A 16915-nucleotide genomic window follows, 5' to 3' on the forward strand; every position below is an offset into this window, starting at 1 on the left:
TATATTCATTTTTCTTTGTAATTTACATATATACTATATAAGAAAAAGATATGAATCCAAAAACTACTCCTCCTATTACTTTTTAGAATCCCAGCATAAATCCTGAAGAAGTAGATCTAATAAATTTTCAATGGAAAATGGAAAAAATGTGAAATGCTAACAATACGCTCAAATTCTACATGTTCAAAAATCACATAAGAATATGGCTTATTTCATCAAACCATCAGAAATCTGTATCCTCTTTCTAAACAACAAAATGCCAGGAGAGCACCTTCTTGCTTCCCAGGTGAACAAGAAAAAATCAAAAGCAATTGCCTGCATCTGTTCTTAACATTCTTAGAGCTTTAAGATAAGAATGTTTAAATCTGAAGAAAGAGAAATAAGCCAAGAAATATGAAGTATCTTTTCAAGACAGAGACACACAAAATGAAGTTAAGAAAAAGATTCCACCAACTAATACATTGCCGACACTGTAAGTGGGAGTTACAAAACAACAGCAAATTGAAATAGCCAAGATTTGCCCAGAATGTCTGGGGCTCACAGGATGCAGGCTGACGATATTGTTAATAAAGTTATATAAGAGGATGACCAGCTTCTAAAGAATTAGAAAGCAAATATACTTCACCCAAAAACATATAAAATATAATTCTTTTCATAATTCAAAAACCAGTAGTTCTAGCTCATTTTAATCCTTAATTGTACAATACTTTCAGAAAATACAGTTATTTAAACTATCTGATACTAGATAACTATTTACTATGAATATACAAATTCTTTAAAACGGGAGCAAGGATAAAAATATCATAGGGAGGAAAGATGGAGTATTTTAAAGAGAAGAAAAAATGAACTGAAATCAAGTTGCATCAGCATTGCTCTGAATACCTGATTGCTTCTTCACTTGGGAGTATGAGTGGTCTTGGGGAACTTCAGCATTTAAATGACTTGAAATTTCCAACTTATTTGAAATAATAATTCTGGGGTGTTTGTAATGAATACTTAATGTGTTTCTTATGCAAAAATCCAAAACCTTTCCTATTTTTTCCATGAATGAGAAATATAAAGAAGGGTTTGGATCTCAAATATTCTAAATGCTTCACCAATATAACCTTCAATCACAACGGTGGTAAACCTAATATCCATATACTCGGCCTTAAAAAATTCTTTCGATGCCCTAGCATGGTATGAATGTTAAACTTTCGTTTTGTTTTCTTTTTAGTATGGGCTTTTCATAGATTTTTTTTTTTTCCTCTAACAGGAACGCATTGCTCTTAACTGGGTGCTATCTGAAAACCTCATCCAAGGCTTTACCAACCTCTCTCACTGACAACATCATATTCCACATACTTCTCAGCAGGGAAGATTGGCTTCCAGTGGGGAAACTTTAGTATCAGCTTTTCCAAAAAGCCTGAAAGGAGAGTTAAACTGAATTGCTCTTCCAGAAAACAGGAACGTCATTGCTGCCAAATGCTAAATCCCCTAACGCCATGGGACATTTCCTATGATTCGGTCTGTGGCGAAAGATGAGATTCCTGTAATATTTCTCTTTTAAAATGTTGCTTCAAATAATAACAGTAATGGCAATTATAACAGCAACCGTAATAATAATTATAATTATAGAAGCTATGTGTTTTACATATTTAATATGTGAAATCCTCACACAACGCTGCAAAGTAGGTATCATTCATCCAGTTTTACAGGTGAGGGAACAGAAGCACAAAGGGACTAAGTAATTTGTTCAAGGTCATACAGCTAGAAAATAATGTTGGCTACCTCTACTGAGCACTTACTACATGCTGGTAATGCTCTAAGTGCTTCTGTTGCATTAACTGAATCTTGATCCTTATACTAGCACTATAATTATGTCCAATGTTTGATTGAGAAAACTGAGGCCCAGAGAGGTGCCCTCTGCCACCCACATGGCAAATGGAGAACTGAGTTTCAAACACAGGCACTCGAGCTCCAGAGCACACCTTCATAATCAGGAAGCTACACTGCCCCTCCACATGATAGAATGTATGGTCAAACACAAACCTAGCTCACTCAGAATCATGACTTTCAAAACTGAGTGTCCCCATTGTTTAAAGTATGCCACATTCCTCCTTTATTTCAGCAAAAGCTATCAGATAAGCAATATATACCAACATACATGCTAACTTAATACAATTCGGTAAAAAAATATGTAAAAATCTAAATTATTGTTTAGAGATGTGAATAATGATAATAATCTGTCAGATATACACATAAACACGTGTTCATTCTTGTGCGGGGTAACAGCTGCATAATCCATTGGAAAGCCTATCCCACCAGGAATCCAAAGCTCAAATGCTCCTGGCCCTTTCTCCACATACACAGTCAAATGAAACCACATACTTTCATTATCATGATAACTTGTGGCACACAATTCCACTGGACAAATATAATTTCTGTCCAACGAATAGCCTATGCAACTGTACCTAAACCCTGCATACTTTCCATTAAGTTCATGGCCTCTATCAGAGTTCACGTATTTAAATGTTTCTACCCAACTACAAGCTTTATCACTCCCTCTTGATCACAGTAATTATTACCTAAAGAATACATCTTTTAAAAGAGCCAAAAAGTGAGAAGGTTTTAGTTCATCAGAGAGTCGAGGTTTGTATCACTGTATCCCTTTCCCCGCAAGCACATGCCTCCAGAACCTGACCCAAAGCAAACCACTCGGCCTCGGATCATACACTTAGTAGTATGATACACAAGACATGATAGTGGCTGAAGCACTATTATTAAAGAGAGATTAAAACAGCTGTACATTATGCTGAAGCACTCACTCTTCCCTTTACAAACAGACGGTCCTGGATTACAAGCAGCACTTGACCATTTAAATCACGACAACAACCAGATTTAACCAGCTGGGCCATATTCTCCTAGGCAATGCCTGTTGACCTCCTCAGTCGCAGCTGCTCAAATGAAATTCTCATTAGACAACTTATTTTCAGAAGCCAAAGGACTCTCTGATTAAATATATGTATTTAGATATAGAAGTCCTTTTTAAAGTATTCATTTTCTGACAACTGTCGCTTATGTTAGAGCCCAGCTACATGGGCAACAAGACGGGTGACACAAGGATAAAGAAAATTCATCATTTAATCACAGCAGAAGGATTTTTTATCTTGGAAGTGTTTTAACCTGAACAGATAATCAGTCTTTTCTGCATATTCAACCCACGAATATCAGCATTGTTTTAAAAGGTGGATTCTGATATTCATTCTATGCCTGCATCCATGCATCTGTCTGTCTCTCCCTCATATATCATCTATCTTCCTACCTACCCGTGACCAAAAACATCAAGATTAAATTTGCAACAAAACAGAAACCTTGTCTATTTTCCCACAAGTCTCACTTTCAGAGGAGGCACTTCAGACAGAACACCTTTGTTCATCAGTGTCGCAGCAATCCAGTCAAATCACTATTCTGAAAAACACATTTCTTGAGGAATGGCAGATAAAACACTGGACAATTATTTGGCTGATGGAAGGATCTGCCTTTAAGAGAATAACATCCCTAATGTTTTGTCATGTAGATGTTGTTTTTAAAATAGACCATAATAAATAAACTTTTTATAGATCAGTTCCTGTATATGAGGGGAAGTGAGGGGGAAGGTATTTAGTCTGATAGAGTCAAAACATTCTCCAGGACAAGAATGACTCAGGAAAAAAGTCATCTATTATGTCAATCACACAGGCTTGTCATTCATGAGGTAAAGCCTTCAAACCAGGAAACAGGTCAGAGTGAGGCAAGTGATGCATTTGAAAGCTCTTATATGTCGTCCCCTGGGGTAAAAGCTGCCCCACCTGAGGAGAGAGATTTGGGGCTTTAAATGATCAAAGCCAAGTAAATATTGGTGAAGCTATTATACCTCCATAGACCTGAAATATAGTTTTACAGAGTCAGAGATACCATTATCTTGTTCTGTAGTATTGCTCCAAGCAGATAATTAAAATTAGGAATCAAACTCAAAGTAGAAAATAGAAATATTCATGACTCCCATCTCCAAAATATGTTCCTCTACTATTGTTTTTTTTTTATTAATTGTATTACAACCTTTCTACTCACCCAGAGTTTAAAAACTCTGAGCAATATTTGAACCATTCCTCTCCCCTGGTTGCCTCACTTAAATGTCAACTCCTAACAATTCTATCTCCTAATATCTTTTCCATATTTACCCATTCCTCCTTTCTCATTTCTGCTGCCTTAGTTTCAGGCCCTCGTTATCTCTAACCTGAAACAGTTTTCTCTGTGTCTCTCATGTTCCTACACATCCTACACAGTGCCGCCAGATGGACTTCCTGAAGGATAGCTCTAAATCCATCACCATGTTGAGCTAAGAAATTGTCAGTGATTCTTCCGTGACCTTCATTTTAAAGTGCAAACTCCTAAGCCAAGAATTAAAGGGCCTCAGTGATTTGAACACAACCTACCTTTTCAGTCTTATATCCCATATGCATCTTCACATACTTTAAATTAGAACCTGAACTACTGGCTACTTTAAAGGTCTCTGCCTGTTCTTTCTATCTGAAATGTCCCTCCCCTCCATTTCTGCCTATCTAAATCCTTCATTCCCCAAGACCAGCTAAGACTCATTTCCCTTTAGAAACTTCCCATGGCTTCCTAGGCCAGTGCAATGTGTCCTGTAAACTCCTGTATTAGACACTGAATTAGAGTTCATTTTGTATATATCCTATACCTCTTAAAAGAATATGAACTCTTTAAAGTTAGAGACTATTGTCTTACTCATTATGGGTGCCCAATATTATGTAGCATATGGACTCTAGACCTAGGGTCCATAGACCCCAAGAGTCCATCTACAGGATTCAAGGGGCCTTGGATGGTGAACCTGGATGAAAAAATTCTTTTTGCAAACCTCTAATTGAAAATTTGCACTTCCTTAAACTGCGTATGCAGGCAAAAACCATAAAATATTCATAATATTTGTCATACTTTAACCAATAGAATTACAGTATATTTTTATGGCACATTGTACTGGTTAGTGATATCTTAAAATATCTTTTATGTTTATCACTACATTAAAATTTTGATATTTTGAGTCCCTTCATTAGATCTTGTTGTTTAATGCATTAGTTAAGAAGCATTTTCTACCATATCATAAAATTTTGGAATCATTTAATATTTTAATAAAATTCATTTTCTCTTTAATTCCATGGATTTTACTTTGTGCATTTAAACTAAGAAATAACCTGTAGGCTTCACTGACTAACAAGAAAATCCATGGTCAAAAAAAAATAAAAGTTAAGAATCCCTGGGTTCTACTGTCACCTTGCAAAATAAAAAGAAAACTTGTAGAAAAATAATCATGATACTATGTAGTTCTTGGTTATGGCTATAAAAAATACATATGATGAACAATGAAATATTGTATAAGCACATTATTCATAAATATTCATAGAGCTTTGGCATTAGAAAAAGACCCTTTTTCCCCTAGCCCTATTAAAATGGCAATTAAGATTGCCACATACCTCCAAGGACAATTTATTATCTTCCAAAGAAGATTACTCCGTATATGGACAGGTACAACTATTAGACAGTTAGTATTGTTTTAAATGATAATCTGGTTCCTTGGTAATAATAATCTGGTAACTTCTTGTCACTGGTCTTCATTCAATCCCTCCCTATGCAACTACATAGAATAAACCCAATCTCTCCTCCACATGACAACCATCAAGTCTTCCTTCATCTATTTTCTCCAGGACTAATATTACTAGTTCCTTCAACCATTCCTCTTATGATGTAATTATATGTCTGTTATCATGTCAACTGTTCTCCTCTGAGAATATCCCAATGTTTTTTAGTCCCTCTTAAAATGTGGTGATTCTCAATTCAACACCGTAATTCGGATGCATTCTATTGAGCAGGGAGTTCAATGGGACTACCACCTTTTGAATACTACATACTGTAATTCTAGTGATGCTGATTGAGACAGCACTATCAAATTTTTGGCATTATTCATCATGCTGAGCCCAGTGTACTTTCTTAAACCTCATACGCTTATTTTTTTTTTTAATTCATGTGTCTGCTATTTGAATTTCCTTCAGTAATTATTTGTGCAGCTAGGAGTTTTGGTCACGATCTCTGGACTTAACAATAAGATCTATTAAATTTTATTTAATTGGCTAGTTTTAAGTTCATATTTTTGGTTTGTCAAAACCTTTTGAATTTTGTTTCTTTCATGCATTTTATTCAAAGTTCCTCCCAGATTTGTAGAATCTGTAAGTTTGATGAGCATTCTTTTATTACCTCATATTTATACTTAATACATTATATACATTAATGTACACTAAAAAATGCCCGAAATTCTGATGCCTAAAATATATATACTATAGAAAACAAAGTTCAGTAAAGTACATAAAAACATTCTTTGATAGTAGGAATGTACTGATAAAGTACTCTTAAATGAGAGGTCTCATCTTGCAAGTGTCTCTCTTGTACGAAATCTTTAACACACAGTAATAAAGAGGAAGAACAAAAAACTATGAGTACAAGAGAAAAAATATTTTAAATTTCCTAGGAGTTCACACTAGGGGGAAAAAAAAACATCGCATATCAGCTTCATTATTTTATTTTTTTTTTAAGATTTTATGTATTTATTTGACAGAGAGAGATTAAGAGTAGGCAGAGAGGCAGGCAGGGAGAGAGGGGGAAGAAGGCTCCTGCTGAGCAGAGAGCCCGATCTCAGGGCTCGATCCCAGGACCCTGGGATCATGACCTGAGCCAAAGGCAGAGGCCTTAACCCACTGAGCCACCCAGGTGCCCCCAGTTTCTTTATTTTTACATTAAAGAGCTCACTAAAGAATTTTAAAAACCACTTTCTTATAAGACTAAATCATCTTTTTGGTATTTCATAATTAAAATAATCTAGCAATCTCACTTCTTTAGAGATTATTGATCTGACAGCTTCATTTATGCTAGTACATAGCCACGTTGGGGAAAATAAAGTGTGCAGCCAGAAGTCCATGAACTAAAGATCATCAATATTACCCAGAATCTCTCAGCAACTCGCCCAAACATATATGTTTATATTTTACTTATGGTCCAGAGGCTGTGATTATCTATTTTCATAATTTATAAATTAAAAGAGAAACAAATTAGAAATTATTCACAATGCAAAAAGTAACAGCCTGCGATCTGATTTTGAAAGAAGAGACCCCAACATACACACATACACACAGACACACACGCACACAGATGGTGCATGCACCAAAAGATACCTGTTATCAAGCAGACACAAGAACTCAAAAGTCTCATAATTGCAGAGAAATAACCATAAAGCCAAATAGTCCTAATCATCTCAATGATCTCTGGGGGTATCATCACATTGTAGCCTGATAAAACAAATGACATTTATAATATGATAATTATCACAATATCCCAAATTTATGTACTTGACTGCTCATCAGAGACTTCTATGTTCATCATTATAGTTAATTCTCAAAATGTTTGAGTTACCAAGTCAAATACTAGTACCACGCCAAATTTTAAATTTAGTGGCTCAGGTAAACTGAAGAACTTACCCAGGGTCACATAATTATTAGATAGGTATTGGAGTTTATAGTCTACTGCACCATGACCCTGAATCATCAAAAAAATATTTACATTTTTGTGTCCTATCATCCGGTTGGTAAGTCAGGGAGGTGTGTGATGCATTTTAGAAACTTCCTTTTGTGCTAATGTGATTGACAAATCCACAAAAATTAATTTGAAATTTTTAAACTTTTAAGCCCTCATAGGAATAAAATTAAGTTACATGAAAAATTCTCTTATATTCCCATTTCTCTACAGTGCCACAGAACTCTAAATTTAACTTACAGTGTTCGCAATAAATCCAGAACCGTTAACTACCCTACATTTCAAAGTCTAAAATCTGCACATAAAGAACGAAAGAACATACATAGTACAGCAACCACTTAGACTTGATTTATTTGATTTAAAAATATTATTAGAGTCTTCTTTCATGTTTTTTAGGACATAGGTAAACCTAGTGAAGCTAAGTATATCTTTTGAGAGAGTAGAGAAGGTAGCTGTGGGATGATCTAATAGATGTCATATGTTACAGCACTTTCCTCTTGAGCATTTAGCTTTGACAAATTAGAAACAACTCTCAATTCTACAACAATTTGGAGGTGAAAGGATAATATTTATAAATTTGTAATATTGATAAAAAATGAGGAATAAATTCATTTTGTTTTTATTTTCTGTTTGCTTTTCTTTTCTTTTTAAACAGTTCATCTTTCCATCAAAAGGAAGTAAGAGAGAAAAAGAATGAAAAATAAAGTTGCAGCTGCAAAAGTTCCCATACTACACCTTTTTTCACGATAAAGCTTGCAGTCCCTTTAAAACCTTGATTTATTATCATAAGAACAAAATAAAATGCGCAAAGTTTTAGAAAAATGGAACTATCTGCTTAATACTCTCAACGGATCAAATCTGCCATCACCATGGTAACCTGTGAATAACTTTTTCCTAGCTAGTGCCAATTATGCACTACTTTGGCCCTTGAAATCCCACTCAGTTTTTTTTTTTTTTTAAGGCCTGGAATCTTTGAAAGAATAAAGCCCAACAGTTAAGTCCACACATACCCTCTTGTTCTGTCCGAGTCATTTCCTCAAGCTTCTTCTGTTTCAGTGTGTCCACCACATCGGCAAGGCTCCCTTTGCGGCGTTCTGGGGTTCCAAAAGTAACACTGGTCATTATCTCGCGGTCCCGACTCCCTTCGTCAGGCTTATGTGGTGAGGTAGAGGTATTTCGGAAGGAATACAGGGAACATAACTTATTATTCTCTGACTCCTAGAAAAACAAAATAAAATAAAACCGTTAGAACATTTGTTTCTTTGCATACCGTTGGAGAAAAATCCTAAACTCAGAATAACATTATGAGGACGAAAAATATTAACCATCTCTGCTTTATTTTTTTCTTTTTTTTCCTGTTACGTTATTCAGCATACAGTACATCATTAGTTTTTGATGTAGTGTTCCATGATTCATTGTTTGCATCTAACCATCTCTGCTTTAAAAATACTAAACATTAAAGAAGCAATTATCAAAAGAACTCCCTTGAACTTGATGATTAAAACTGGTTTTTCTTAATTAAAAAACAACCTAAGAGTTTCAAACCCTTAATTTTAAAATGGACACTTCGACTTCTTATTCATTCACACCCTTCATTTAGAGTAGTTCAACTTCAATTATTAATTATTAAGATTGGTGAAGTTTTTCTTTTAATTGGCAATTTTGTTAAATGCTCTTCCCACAGCCTAAAAAATATATAAACTATAATAACATTATCCTTAAATTTAGAAACAATAGGGAAATTAGCTTCAATATCCAATGTTAATTATTCAACAGCAAATATATAAATATCTAAATCAGTGCCAGAAAGTTAGCCAACCCGAACATTTTTGTGTGCTGGGGCTTGAGGGGAATCATTTTTTTCCTAGCCATACATCTTTCAAAGCTCCAAGAATTCTTTCTGTTCCTTATCTTTATCACTTACACTTTAGTACTAGTCACATACATTTGAAAGTGGCTTATTTTCATGTTTTTACGTTTGTTTATTTGATTGTTTTTAAAAGGACAAATTTGCTACGAAACATTTGCACAAGAATTCACAATACAGAGAAGGTAAGCTAACTGGTAAGAAGGTTAGATCCATCTGTGAGGAAAAAATGCAAAACTGAGATTGAAAATAACAAACACCTAAAAGTTTATAGAAAGAAAATGTTTTTACATCTCTCTAAATCGGAACTGAGGGTTGGAAGCAACTGTTATTTAGCTACAGCCCATCAGTAATCTTACATTCACCTCATCTGTCTAGGCATGGGTATTCTCTTGCCCAATAAAAAAAAAAAAAAAAAAGGTATGAAATAAAGCATCTGGCCTTTGTGATTCTCATCAGAAACATGAACATCTTAACTGCTCCTATATCTCTCTCCCCCTTCACAAAGACGTCCAGCAAACTTCAAGAACTAGGGAAAGAAATAGGAGGCAAAAGTTAAAATAATACCTGGTGGGAAAGAGGGAGAAAAGAAAAATGGAGCCTAGACAAGTACCGGTTTCAAGATAACTATAAATTGACAAATGCTAGGCAATTAGTATTTTTGTCATTGTAGAAGGTTAAATAAAACTTGTTTTCAGGGCTGTTGGGAACATATTATGAGATAACATTTGTAAAGCAACTAGGCACAAGACTGAACTCTAAGAAGTGGTATTTAATAAGTGGTAGGTACCGTTATTCTGATGGAAGGAGCAGATCTAAAGATGGAACCAACACGGTTCTCTTCCCCTCTGGACCTAAGGAATTGTTTAGTAAAACATGTTATGACTCTTAAAGTAAACTGAATACTGTGAAGCCTGAGCATATACTAAAAACCATTGAATTGTATACATTAAATGGGTAAATCGTGTGTATGTGTACTGTAGTTTAAAAAAGCTGTTAAAAATATGGTAAGCCAAATCAGTCTTTTTTTTTATTATTATTCCCAGTACTAACACAATGCCTAGCACAGAACAGACACTCATTACATTTGTACTGAAATAAATTGAAAAGGATAAAATAAATGGAGTAGGGCAGGGGCAGGAAAGAGAGCTCCTCTTTATCTTGCTCCCAGATCTAGGAAAGATGTTTTATTTCATTCAACGTTTACAATAACTCTATAGCATAGTGCAGAGGAACCCCTTCTTTTAGATGCCAGTCATGGTTAGTGACTTCTTGGGATGTCAGGTCATTCTCTGCTTTGTGCAAATGAAAACTCAGAAATGGGGGTGCCTGGGTGGCTCAGTCAGCTAAGTGTCTGCCTCTGGCTCAGGTCAAGATCTCAGGGTACTGGGATTGAGCCCCTCATTGGGCTCCCTGCTCAGCAGGGCAGTCTGCTTCTCCCCCTGTCCCTCCCCCCTGCTCATGCCTCTCTCTTCCTTCACTCTCTTTCAAATGAATAAATACCCTTAAAAAAAAAAAAAAAAAACTCAGAAATGTGTTTTCCAAAGTCATTTCAATCTCTTAGTAATGTTCTGATCAGAAATTTGACCTAGACTTTTTTTTGAACCAGTATCACCATTGGATAAATCATGCTTCTGTCACTTTCATTTCAAGTGCAAACTAGTCTTGTATCATAGCCTATAAATCAAAAACAACAACAACAAATACTTTGACTAAGAGATTAAAAACCAAGTCAAAACAACTCATGTGGAAGTGGGTTACCTACAAATAAGCCAACATTGACCATAATACAAAGGGCTTTCCCATCACTCCTAAACTGAAATTAAAAGATATTAAAAATGGCTCTCCTGTCTAAGGGACAACTTAAAGTTTTATTTACTCATGTCCTTTGTGAGATAGACTGCTTTCTTTGTTTTTTTTGTTGTTTTGTTTTGTTTTTTTCAACCTATGGGAATGTAGCCACCACCATCCTACACCACAGACAATCACCATAGGTTCCCACACCAATGACCCACACTGTCCTCAGCCCCTAATCTGCAAAGTGGCTAAACACTCCCCAGAAGCAGAGAATAAGAAGCTGAAAAGTCATGATTTTTCCAAAAAAGTGATAAGAATTACTTGCAGTATGTAACCAGGCACCAACATAAGCAGTGGATAAAATCATCAATGGGTGTGCCTGGGTGGCTCAGTGGGTTAGGGCCTCTGCCTTCAGCTTGGGTCATGATCTCAGGGTACTGGGATCGAGCTCTGTACAGGGCTCTCTGCTTGGCGAGGAGCCTGCTTCCCTTCCTCTCTCTCTGTCTGCCTCTCTGCCTACTTGTGATCTCTGTCTGTCAAATGAATAAACAAAATCTTAAAAAAAAAAAAATCATCAATGGCATAAGTCATCTAAGTCCCCTTATACCATTCTTAGGAACAAGGGAAGGTGCAAATTTTACCATGTCCGGCCTCACTTTTTAACTTTCTAAAACTTAACAGATAATAGCCTCTCATGAATGGAAGCCTACAGGCAATTGATCTGTGTAAAGGGGCACTTAAATCCAAACATTTACAACGAAGAGGGTACTATTGGGTAAAAGGCAGTAATACCAAATTAGAAAAAGAAACTTTTGACAAAGCATCTCTAGGGTTCTTTTTAAGAGGCTAGGCAATATTTAAGTAAGTTTTATTAACAGAAAAAAAAGCTCAACTTATGTAATTTCCTAAAAATGAAACAGGTCCTATGAAATAGCAGTTTGAGGAAAGATGCCCAACGAAGGTATCTGTTGTGTCTTGACACACAGCGGCATAGCCACGGAGAGATGCGAGATAGCATTTCCCTAAAGCAATGGTTCTCAAACTTCAATATTTAGAATTCCCTAGCAAATATGTTAAAATGCAGATTCCCTCACCTCCCTCATCACCCCCAATGGAGCCCAGGAATACGGTGTTTGATAAATACCCAAGTGATTCCAATGTATAGGTCCTTTCATTCTGATGCATCCCACTTCAAGAAACACTGATCCCTATGAAAGCAATGAAATAAAAGTTTTGCCTGAATGCTACAATATGGATAGAATTATGAAAATTTTTAAGAAGGTTGGTTAGTTTTAATTTTTAAAAAAATAACATAAAGGAGATTACTTCTTTTGTTCTTTCTTATGAAAACAACCACTGTATAACATGACTGAGCAAATGAACATCACAACCAGCAGAGCATATGGAAACCGAGTTAGCATTAGTTCATTCAAAGGCAAGTTACTTTAAGCTTGTTTTCTCTCAACCCCAACCTTAGTAGTACACCAAACCTAACAGTGAAGATAATTCTTGAAATATTATTTAAAAGGATCCCAGTCACAACAGAAGAACTAAAGCAACATTGATTCAGATTATCTAAAGAGCTTCTTGCTGGCAGTCAATTAAATACAATGCAAAATGATAGGCAGGTGCCTGAAAAAGCACACAGTAGTACAAAAATATAGTCATTAGGCAAAGTTTCTAGAAAACACAAGCAATCGTCACAAATTAAAAATATTTAATTAAGATGTTTCCATGTCTGAAGGGGTAGAAAAGTAAATATTAAAGACAAAACATATACAAGGCGATGGATGTCAACTAAACTTATTCTGGTAATCATTTCACAATACATACATGTGCCAAATAATTACGTTCTACACTTTCATATGTTATTTGTCAATTATATCTCAATAAAACTGGAAAAATGTTTTAAAATAAATATTGCCCAGGTTTTTCAGAGGTTGTTAGTCAAAACAGATTTTTCAGCAGTGGCAATAGAAAAACATTAGACTTAAATAGCCTTCTCATGGTAATGTAAATATATCAAACACACATAAATTTTTGAGCTTTTGTGCTTCATGTTCTTTTCCTCTAGAATGTCCTACATTTTCTTTGACTAGTCACTCAACCCACTTCTCAAAGCTCAGATCAAATTGTATTTCATCCTTGAAGTCCTGCCTGACTAGAGTGGGCCTCACTATCCTCCTACCCCCTGAACTACACATTGAAGCACATCAGAACCACACAACTTAGCATTTAATAATATACTGAAATAAATTATTCATTACTATTTTGCAGGTATTAGTCATATCTGCAACTAAATTTTAACACTTAAAGAATTGGGGCCATGTCTCATGTTTCTTCAATATGCCCCCTGCCAAGGGCGCCCAACAAAATGTTAAGTACATCATCAGCTGCTGAACTTGAAACAACTACTCACCAAATATGTCAAAAACAATTTAAAATATAAGGCCAAGAGTAAAGATTTGTTCTAACAGTGACGGGATTGCTTATTTAAGCAAAATATTGAAAGCTGAAATTTTTTTTTTAAAAAGGGATTCATTCATATTATATATGGTGAAGACAGAGTTGTTTATAATGATGATCAATTACAGGCAACCTACATGACCAATTTTAGAGATCATTCTGAGGGCATTAGGATTTCATCCAGAGGGTAAAATGATTTGAAACTACTGAAAATCATATTTCTACAGAAAATGTAGTGATGTGGGAATATTCATAATGTATTATTGGTAAAAAGTAAGTGAGTAAGGAACAGCAATATACTTTTTTTTTGGAAAATGTTATGTACAGAAGAGAAGAAAAGACACCAGAATATCTAACAAAACATAAATGGTCTTCTGAGTGTTGGGATAATAGGTAGCTTTAATTTTCTTTTTGAAGTCATCCATATTTTGCAAATGTTCTATAACAAATACTCCTTTTAAACAGAAAGCAAATATTGTTGTCAAGACTGACTATGAATACCAAAAACATGTTGTAGAAATAATTCATTTACAAAGAAAGATGTATTAAATGGGAAAAAGGATATATTGTATCATTTAGTACATGGCCCTCTTGAAGATGTCTAGAGAGTTGGTGTATTATAATCTCCCTGTATTGAACCCAGAAAAAAATAACCAAGCTTTCTTTCCTTGGCACTTCTGCAGCCGAAGGCTCTCAAATAATATTTTCTAACAAATTCAATTATGTAAAAAGGAATCCTTGCATCAACTGAAATCTAGATCCTCATCATTATCACCTATTGTTTCCCATTTGCCCTCAAAAGATATGCAAAGTCAATCTATTTCCTCTTCCGTGTTCGAGTTACTCAAATTCTGAAGGGAGGGATTGAATTAATAGTTCTTTTCTAGGGGACACCCCTCCAGTTTCTACACCCATTTCCTATTTAACATGGTTTCCTGACCCTTCGTCTCTCTCCTTTGATTCACTCCAGTTTCTAGATGCTGTTGTTAAGATGTGTTGCCAAGAACTGAATACCAAAGTTCTGTATCTTTGTTTTCAGCAAGAACAAAGTAACAGTCAGGAGGTTATGCAGCTTCCCTCATGTCACACAGGTAGAACTGGCAGAACTGGTTTAAAATTCAAAGGTAGGTTTTCTGTCTCCAGATCCAGTGCTTTTCTCCTTCCATAGCACTATAATAAAATCGCTCTCACCAGTAAAAGATGCCATAATTCCAATAACATGAACCTTCTAAATCTTTTTGTTACCTTGCATTGCCAGAGAGGAACTTTACCCACTTTGAGACACGAATTCCATTTTGTTGTTAGCCCTAATGCAATACCAAGATGCAACTTGTACTGGTTATTTCTTGTATAAAAATCACCCTAAAATAGTTCTTAAAACAACTATAATCATTTATCTTCAATGGCTTCTGTGAATCAGGAATTCGGGAGAATCTGGTCTGGGTGGTTCTGTCTCAGGGTCTCCCACGAGGTTGCCGGTAAGTCAGTGATTAAGGTTGGAGTCATCCCATAGACTTGTTTATTCACAAATGTGAACGCTTCAAGAATCTGGGACTGGAAGCTGGCGTTTCTTGGACATTTTCTTCCACCTCTGTGTGATCTCTTCACATGATCTTTCCTCTCCAGGATTTGACCTTCAGACTAGTTGGACTTCTTGCGTGGTAGTTCAGGTCTCTAAAGGTACAGGCCCCCAGAAAGAGCCAGACAAAAGCTGTATCACTATTTCTAACCTAGTCTGGGGAGTCATGCCATATGACTGTCAGCGCAATCTATTCAACAGTAAGTCACCAAGGCTTGCACATATCAAGAGGGTGGGACTTAGACCCCGCCTTTCTACAGGATGGAGTTATAACTACATCTTCAAAGAGTTATTGTAAGAAATGAATAATATATAAAGCCCTTAGGACACTATCACCTAACTACTCAACATACAGTAACTACTCTTACTATTAAATATCAAACATCTTGTCGAAATAACTGTCTTGTATTTCAATTTTTAATTCTGAAAATCCAGTCATGATGACCACCGACACCATTTTTAGGTTCTTATTCTCATTCATCTAAGTATAATAATAAATACTAAATGCCATTACTCTCTTCAATATCAATGCTCAAAAATCACTTCCTTTATAAAGTCATCCCAAACTAATTCCATCAAGATCTGACCCCTAGCAAAACTCCAGTAACCTTAGCATTTGCAACTAGCTTTTTCCAGGGATGCTTACTATCAATTCCCACTTTGACCTAACTGCATATAGATTATCTCTACTCTGTCCCAGAGCAGCTATAGTACACTACTGCTCTAATTTGTCTGGGTTGCCAACTGCACCTTGACCAAGAATATGAACGGGCAGTCATTACTGCACACAGAGGAGAACTACAGGCTGGAGCTGCAGAAGTCAGATAAGATGTAAGGAACTGAAACAAGCAGAGACCATAGGTCAGGAATGGAATCTTGCTCTACATAATAGAGTTGAAACACATACAGGTAGAAGTCATCGCTGCTGGGAGAAATGACTGGGAAATGGCCTCTCTAAGCAGCTGCATAAATCAACTTCCCTACCTGCTGCCCAATGTAGCTGAAGGGACAGAATATTAGCCTCTTTTTCCCTTTCCTCCACTCATTAGTGAGGCTACATTAAATGTGCTCTCTCTTATTGCATTGTATGCTGTCATTTTGTTTTTGCCTTTGTTTCCCATTTTAGTTATACTGTCTTACCAATTACAGCTTTATCCTCACTCTAGTCTACCCTCCCTCCAGATAAGATTTATTGGGATACCAAATTATAAGTTTGTCCCTGATTTCTGACAACCCCCAATCTATAGCAAGCTTCTGTTTCCTTAAACCCTATCCCAAATCTCTCCAACAAAGCCCAAATCCTTAAAAAAATGTTCTTTTGAATATTCTCTTACTGAGACATTTGATGGTTCTCCGTGGTATGTGTTCTCCCTACTGTAATGTGTCATAAGCCCAATTTCTTCAACAACAAGTGTGTCCCTGGTAGTCTTTAAATTAAGGAAATTAATGGGATACAATGGCTGTAGAGAAGCTATAAACAATAATAAAACCAACTAAAAGTTGTTTTTGTTTGGTTTAAATCACTGTGTACGAGCAGCTCAGCCACGTCATGATCACTCTTCTCTGTCAGAACAGATGGCTCCACA

At 35.8% G+C, this 16915-nt stretch overlaps 1 protein-coding gene across 21 annotated transcripts in view; it reads right to left on the reverse strand.

Moving 5' to 3' along the window:
• SOX6 (SRY-box transcription factor 6) overlaps positions 1-16915 on the reverse strand; it is a 607305-nt gene that overhangs the window by 325046 nt on the left and 265344 nt on the right. For all 21 annotated transcript variants that reach the window (XM_032360340.1, XM_032360336.1, XM_032360356.1 and 18 more), the window contains one exon: positions 8631-8838. In XM_032360340.1, coding sequence (XP_032216231.1) covers positions 8631-8838 — 208 coding nt within the window. The remainder of the gene's footprint in view (positions 1-8630; positions 8839-16915) is intronic.

Source organism: Mustela erminea, chromosome 9, assembly GCF_009829155.1.
Source record: "Mustela erminea isolate mMusErm1 chromosome 9, mMusErm1.Pri, whole genome shotgun sequence".
Lineage (NCBI taxonomy): Eukaryota > Metazoa > Chordata > Mammalia > Carnivora > Mustelidae > Mustela > Mustela erminea.